The following is a 7,556-nucleotide window of genomic DNA, read 5'->3' on the forward strand; positions in this document are numbered from 1 at the left end:
CCACATACTGTGTATGTTCTAACACCTCACACTAAACACCATGGTCCCCGATGCTGTCATCACCCTCGCTGCATCAAGTAATAACTTCAACTTGTTTGCCCACAAATGTGCTCATGGTGGTCTTAGGCTGAAAAACATTGAGACACATTACCTTTGTCAAAAATGTTTATGTGCCTTTGCATTGGAATAGGGGCTTCTGTTTGTATCTTGTGAGTATCAGGTTGACACAGAGATGATTTCTGGGTTTTGATGGTTTTTCACCTTTGGGTCATACAACTCTTCATTCCACAAGTGAGAAAATTCATGTATATTTTCATCTAGGAGAGAGAGGCCCAAAGGTGAAAGGAAACAATTGATTAAATTGGGTGGTGGGGGGGGAACTGTATAGCAGGAGCAGTCAAAAATTCTAAGGTGGTGGATGCTAAGGTTACATTTTCTGCTTTATAATTTTACAATAAGCACAGGTCCCACGAGGTACTAGATATCTGTTGTGTTCAATAAATACTTTCTCTTGGGCTAAGTGAAGACTTCTATCTGCTTATGTTTACCAGAGTAAGGAAAATAACACAAAGAGTTCAATGTAATATAGACAAGGATTAACTCCAGTGATGGGCACATTTGAACACATATGTGAGGTGATAAACCATGGTTTGCTTAATGTCTGAACACTCTTGTTGTTAAAATACATATTAATGAAACTTTCTGGACATACTATATCTTAAGGATATATCTAAGACCTTCATAGACAAATCCATAATTTCCATATGAAGATTATTTTAATATGTGTCAATCTATGAGTTATATAGTATCTTTTGAGGGGGACAGCCTGAAAATTAAGAACATTCTAGATATGCACTGCCCAATATGTCAGGTACTAGCCACATATGGCTATTGAAATTAAAGTGCTCAGCACAATAGCCACTTTGGAGCTGCTAAATAGCCACATGTAGCTAGTGGCTACCTGACAGGACAATTATGGAACAATTCCTTCATCACAGAATGTTGTGTTGGACAGGACTGCTCTTCATGCTTTGTGGGCCTCAATTCAGATGCATTAGACCCACGTAAGATGAAAGGGCCAATATTATTTCTCTTAGAGACGATGTCACATTTCTGTCTGGGATATGAATACATATTAAGCTGGTGTGTAACAAAACCAAATAGGTTATGAGTGACTCTGGTGCCTTCAGGTACAAACTCTTCCCAGTTCCAAAGGGGAAACACCTGTCCCTCTCCCTCCCTTTTCAGAGGAGACAGTCTCTGGCATTGATTTCCAGGGGGAGAGTTCTCTTCCAGAGGAGCCCAGGGGCAGGGCCCTCAGCTAAGTTTGGGGAGGCAGGGAGTCCAGCTCAGGGAGAGGATTCTCTGAAATGAAGAGGAGACAAAGGCAAGGATCAGCTGGAACACTCCCTGGTTTATTCACAACAGCAGTTCTCAGAGTGTGCTCTGTGGAATCCTTGACATCACTGAGACCCTTTAATGAGACCCATGAGAGGAAAACTACTTGCATAGCATTATAAGATATTTTTTGACTTTTCTCTATGTTGACATTTGCTTTGAGGTATAACTTAGGAGAGATGGAGATGATGGTAGCAAACTGCACTAGTAATTATTTTCACCACAACTTGCAGAAAAAAAAGCAGGTTACAACATCCTGGTTGACGTCTGAAAAATTTTTATCTTTCCTTAATAAGCCATAATGAAAAAGAACATGTATACATATGTATAGCTGAATCATTTTGCTGTACAGAAGAAACTAACACAACATTGCAAATCAACTGTATTCAAAAAAATAAATTAAAAAAATAAAAATTCCATCTTTCCTAAATTATCATCCATAAATCCACATCTAAAAGTATCTTCTATGATGACATGGAAAGTACACATCATGCACTTCTGCTACATTCCAAAGTATTATGTCCCAAGGAAAATAATTCGTGTGAGCTGAATTACCCTCTTTTTCATGGAATACTATGTTTACTTGAAAGAATGAATGACACTGGAAGATCTAGTGAAGCAATGTGTTACTTTTTTAAAATCGTACATTAGTACAAGACACATTCCATGTGCAAAATAGGCTTAATGTAACAAAATGGGAAATATTCAATGATACTGTTTCAGGTCCACTTTGAAAATAACCCTTGAGAGACCACCACTTGTGTAGTTTTAGTTTTGTATCCAGGATGAATATCCACAATTATCTGAAAAGGCTATTAAAAATACTATTCCTATGTATGTGTGGGCCTTTTTATTTTCATAGATTTCAATCAAAATAACGGATTCAATGCAGAAGCAAACATGAAAATCCAGTGGTCTTCTAATGAGACAGACAAAAAAAAAGACTTGCAAAAATATGAAAATGTAAAAAGTTCCACTTTTCCCACTACCGTGTTATTTTGGGAAATAGTTTTCATATTAAATGCATAGGTTATTATTATTCCAAATAAATTAACTTTAAAAATTTAAACTCTATTATTTCTACTATGGAAAATATTGATAGAAGTAACCACATAAACAAAATTATCTTTGGGGTCCTCACTACTTTTTAAGGTTGTATAACTATTCTGGCAAGAGTGTTTTGGAAATCGCTTACTACACACCCACTGGGCCAGGATTCTGGGAGACTGTGTGACAAACAGCTCTTTGAGCAGAAGAAGAAGGATCAGGGCAAAGTCCCAGGTCCCCTGCAGGACGAGGCTCTCAGAAGTTCAGGGTCAAGGTCGGCGTCTGAGGCAAGGACGCTCTGTGCTGGGGATTCTCTGGCTCCCGGAGTTTCACTTTCTTTCTCACCACCTGTGTCAGGCCCTCCTGCCTGGACACTTGTGACGCGACCCAGTTCTCACTCCCATTGCGTGTCCGGTTTCTAGAGAAGCCAATCAGCGTCCGACCCCCCGACTCAGCCCCTCCCCAGACCCCTGGGACGCCGGTAATGGGGCCGCAAACCCTCTTCCTGGTGCTCTCGGGGGCCCTGGCCCTGACCGAGACCTGGGCGGGTGAGTGTGAGGTCGGGAGGGGACGGCCTCTGCGGGGAGGAGCGAGGGGACCTCCCGGGGATCGGGAGGGGCAAGACCCCCAGGGAAGGGGAGAGATACCGCCACACCCCACCCAGACCTGCCCCCTCACCCGGGTCCCCTCCTGTCCCTCCCTTGCTTGCCGCATCCTTTGCCATCCCACCCGAAGACCCGGCCCTTCTCCCACCTTTTCCGTCTCAAGAACCTCTCGCCCCTCCCCCCTCCCGGCCCCACCACCTCGGACCCGGGGCCCCGCGCCGGGAGGAGGGTCGGGCCGGCTCTCACCCCTCCCCGCCCCCAGGCTCCCACTCCCTGAGGTATTTCTACACCGTCGTGTCCCGGCCCGGCCGCGGGGAGCCCCGCTTCATCGCCGTCGGCTACGTGGACGGCACGCAGTTCGTGCGGTTCGACAGCGACGCCCCGAATCCGAGGGAGGAGCCGCGGGCGCCGTGGGTGGAGCAGGAGGGGCCGGAGTATTGGGATCGGAACACGCGGATCTACAAGCACCACGCACAGACTCTCCGAGTGAACCTGAACACCCTGCGCGGCTACTACAACCAGAGCAAGGCCGGTGAGCGACGCGGGCCCGGGTCCCAGTCACGACCCCCATCCCCAGGGACGGGCCGGGGTCGTCCCAACTTTGCGGGACCCGTCCGGCCCCCCAACCGGGGAAGAAACGGCGGGGACTTGACCCGGTTTCATTTTCAGTTTGGGTTCAATCACTGCGGTTGGTCGGGGCGGGGTCAGGGTCTCACACCATCCAGATGATGTACGGCTGCGAGGTGGGGCCGGACGGGCGCCTCCTCCGCGGATACTGGCAGTCCGCCTACGAAGGCTCGGATTACCTCTCCCTGAACGAGGACCTGAGCTCCTGGACCGCGGCGGACACGGGGGCGGCTCAGATCTCCAAGCGCAAGGCGGAGGCGGCTGGTGTGGGGGAGATCCGCAGGAACTACCTGGAGGTCAGGTGCGTGGAGGGACTCCGCAGATACCTGGAGAACGGGAAGGACACGCTGCTGCGCGCAGGTACGAGGGGCTGCAAGGCCGCCCTGATCTCCTGTGGGGCTGGAGCTGGCTTCCCACGAGGAGAGGAAAATGGGGTCCCTGTGGGAACACCAACCCCAATTCTTGTCGAGAGAGGGAGGAATCCGCCCAGGTTGTCACATTTTGTACAAGACAGTGACTCGCCAGGGGCCCCACGTCTCTGAAGGTCAATTAAGGAATCCAGTCTCTTTGGGGAAGAAGCAGGAAACCATCCTTGAAATAACTGCTCAGTGGTGCCCTTAGACCCATGAGGCCATCGTGTGAACCATCACTTTCTTTCTCAAGGCCTGTGCTCAGCCTGAGAGCATCTTAGGAGGCTTAACCCCAGCTTTCCTGAGTCATTCAGCCTCCACCCAAATCAGGACCATTACTCTGTATTCTCCCTCTTGCAGTTCTGGAGCCTCCTACCCTAGTCTCTCATTCTAGAACTTTCCAAGGACTAGGGGATATTCCCAGACCCCGGAGTCTGGGGTGGTGTCTAGCTTTTGTGCTGCTTCTTCTCAAAACCATTGTCCTGAATGTTCGTAGGTCAGAGGGTAAAAAGGTTCGGAATAAGTTCTGGGGACCTAATGTAGAGCATGGAGACTGTAATTAACAATACTGGATTATATACTTTAAAGTTGATCTTAATCATTCTCACCACACAACCCCCCACCACACACACATGAAAGGTGGCTATGTGAGCTGATGGATGTGTTAATTAGCTTGGCTGTTAATTAGCTTCACAATGTGCATGTATATCAAACCAACATGTAGTTCACTTTAAATATATGCAAGTTTTTGTTAATTAAACATGAATAAAGTTGGGGCGGAAAAAAACATTGTCCTGCCCATTCTCAGGATGGTCACATGATGCTGCCTCAGTGGCCCATGGAGGGAACACAGAGTGTGCATTTTCTGATTCTTCCTCTTCAGACCCTCCAAAGACACACGTGACCCATCACCCCATCTCTGACCATGAGGTCACCCTGAGGTGCTGGGCCCTGGGCTTCTACCCTGAGGAGATCTCACTGACCTGGCAGCGTGATGGGGAGGATCAGACCCAGGACATGGAGCTTGTGGAGACCAGGCCTGCAGGGGATGGAACCTTCCAGAAGTGGGCAGCCCTGGTGGTGCCTTCTGGAGAGGAGCAGAGATACACATGCCGTGTGCAGCATGAGGGGCTTCAGAAGCCCCTCACCCTGAGATGGGGTAAGGAGGGAGATGAGGGTGGAGCTTCTTCTCAGGTAAAGCAGGAGCCCTTCAGGACAGGTTCAGCAAAGTTAAGACTGAAGCCTGAGGTCAGGGCCCCTTCCCTTTCCTCCACAGAACCTCCTCAGCCCACTGTCCCCATCCTGGGCATCACTGCTGGCCTGGTTCTCTGCATGGTCACTGGAGCTGTGATCTGGAGAAAGAGGCGCTCAGGTAGGGAAGGGAGGAAGGGATCTGAGCTTTCCTGTCTCACTGGGGTATTTCAAGCCCAGGTAGAAGTTTGCTGCCTCATTACTGGGAAGTACCCTCCACACACATGTGGAGTCTGGAGCTGATGCTAACACTTACTCTTTTGTAAAGAATTTGTTAAAAAACAACGACAAATTTTTCACCTAGATAATTCTGGTTGGAAAGCAGATTCCCAGCAGTCAAAGGTCAGAGGGGAAGGTCCCTGCTGAGGACAGACCTCCAGGAGGGCTGGAGTTGGTCCAGTCCCCCAGTTCTGCTTTATTCTTATTCCTGATCCTGTCCTGGAGTTTTGTTCACAATCCTGGAAACTTCCCTGTGGTCCAGGACTAGGGGTTTCCTCTAGCATCTTACAACTCAGTCTTCTCCTTGGCCTCTCACCTGACGTTTTCTTCCACAGGTGAAAAGGGAGGGAGCTACACTCAGGCTGCAAGTAAGTGAGGAGGGGGTGTGATTCCTGAGACCCTTGTGAGGGGGGAGACAGGAAGTCATGGAGGGGGGGGCTCACCCTCCTCAAAGTTTCTTCTCTAGTTTCTCTCCTGTGGGTTCTGACCACGTCCTGGTTTTGTTCTCCCCCAGGCAGTGACAGTGTCCACAGCTCAGATATGTCTCTCACGGATCCTAAAGGTGAGACCTTGGAGGGCCTAGACTGGGAGAGTAGTTGGGGCAGAGGGGACACACTGGGTGGTGGGGATCTTTGAGTGGGACATTTGAGCATGTAGGGGGGCTGTTGAGAATGTCAGCACTTCCATGACTGACCTGAATTTGTCCATGATGATTTCTTCCACAGTGTGAGACAGCTGTCTTGTGGGAACTGAGTGATGCTCGGTCCCACTTTGTGACTTCAGATCCCGACTCCTCTTTCTGCAGCTGCATCTGAATGTGTCTGTGTTCCTATCAGCATAATGTGAGGAGGTGGGGAGGCTGGCCCAGCCCTGCCCACTGGGACCCCTTCCTACCCTGAACTGTGTGCTCTTCCCTGATCCACTTTCCTGTTCAGGCAGAGGCGGGTCTGGGCTCTCTCCATCCCTGTGTTTATTCGTGTTGCACTGAGTAATAATGTCTTACTTTCCTAGTAAAAATAAAATCCAATATGAATTTGTTTTTTCTAATTAGTGCCATGAGGGGTTGATGGGATAATAAAGGTGAGGATTCCTAAAGTTTGAGAGAGGAAATAAATGGAAACACTAAGAACCTTCCAGAAGCCATCTGTTTGCTGTGCTGAGTCAGTTGCAGGTGGGACAGGAGGAGGCTGTCAGGAGCTGAGGGTGCATGGGAAATGTGCCCAGTCAGTGCTCAGTGCATCATGGGTTTTGACATGATCACCCTGGGCTGGGTTATCTTCTCAGCTCCTTTGTCCTTGTCCCTTCAGTAGAACCGTGTCTCACCAGGACCTGCGATCACCAGAACTAAGACATCCTCAGGGTCTTGTCCTTTCCCCAGGACCGTGAGCAGTGAGGGCTTCCTGTAACCAGGTCAGTCTAGGCTCAGGCCTTGGTCTTCCCTTCATCCCCCAGCTCATGTCTGTTTATATTTTGCTTCTTCAATTTTCTGGAATTACAACTACTCTTTTCCACGTTTAGAGTTCCGATCTTATTCTGCTCTGGGTGTCCCCATCTCTGACAGCAGCAGGGGTCATTTTCTCCAGTCATTGTCCCCACAGGTCCCAGGGGTTCCTGCACACAGGATTCTTGGTGATATTAAGAGGTAAATTTTCAGACTCATACAATTCCTTCTCTCCTTCTAGGGCTGTTTCCTTTATTAGTCTTTCCATCTTTTCCCCATCTTTTTAAAGGAACCAGATTCTGGGATTAGCAAAGAGGAGGGACCCAATAGGTTCCCTTCATGATTTAATTCATGTTGGATTTCTATCTTCTCTGCAGCCCGCCCTCTCGCTCTGCCCTTAGATCTAGTAATCCTAGTGCTGGCTCCACTTTTGCTTTTCTCAAGCTTATGAGCTGTGATAGGAAATGTAACCCACAAGCTTAATTTATGTGCGGAGCATAAGAGACATCCCCTCCTTGATAATCTGGAAAACCAAGATTCATGTCCTCAGAGACGATG

General features: G+C 48.6%; 1 protein-coding gene across 1 annotated transcript; it reads left to right on the forward strand.

Annotated features, from left to right (window-relative positions):
* Positions 1 to 2,888: 2,888 nt before the first annotated feature.
* Positions 2,889 to 6,193, forward strand: LOC130832036 (BOLA class I histocompatibility antigen, alpha chain BL3-7-like). The gene is made up of 7 exons (XM_057700578.1): positions 2,889 to 2,993; positions 3,313 to 3,582; positions 3,759 to 4,037; positions 4,971 to 5,246; positions 5,364 to 5,459; positions 5,893 to 5,925; positions 6,072 to 6,193. Exons 1-7 carry the CDS (start codon positions 2,930 to 2,932, stop codon positions 6,191 to 6,193), a joined length of 1,140 nt encoding a protein of 379 aa, XP_057556561.1. The 5' UTR covers positions 2,889 to 2,929.
* The last annotated feature ends 1,363 nt before the right edge of the window (positions 6,194 to 7,556 follow it).

This window comes from Hippopotamus amphibius, chromosome 11 (assembly GCF_030028045.1).
Source record: "Hippopotamus amphibius kiboko isolate mHipAmp2 chromosome 11, mHipAmp2.hap2, whole genome shotgun sequence".
Taxonomy (NCBI): Eukaryota; Metazoa; Chordata; class Mammalia; order Artiodactyla; family Hippopotamidae; genus Hippopotamus; species Hippopotamus amphibius.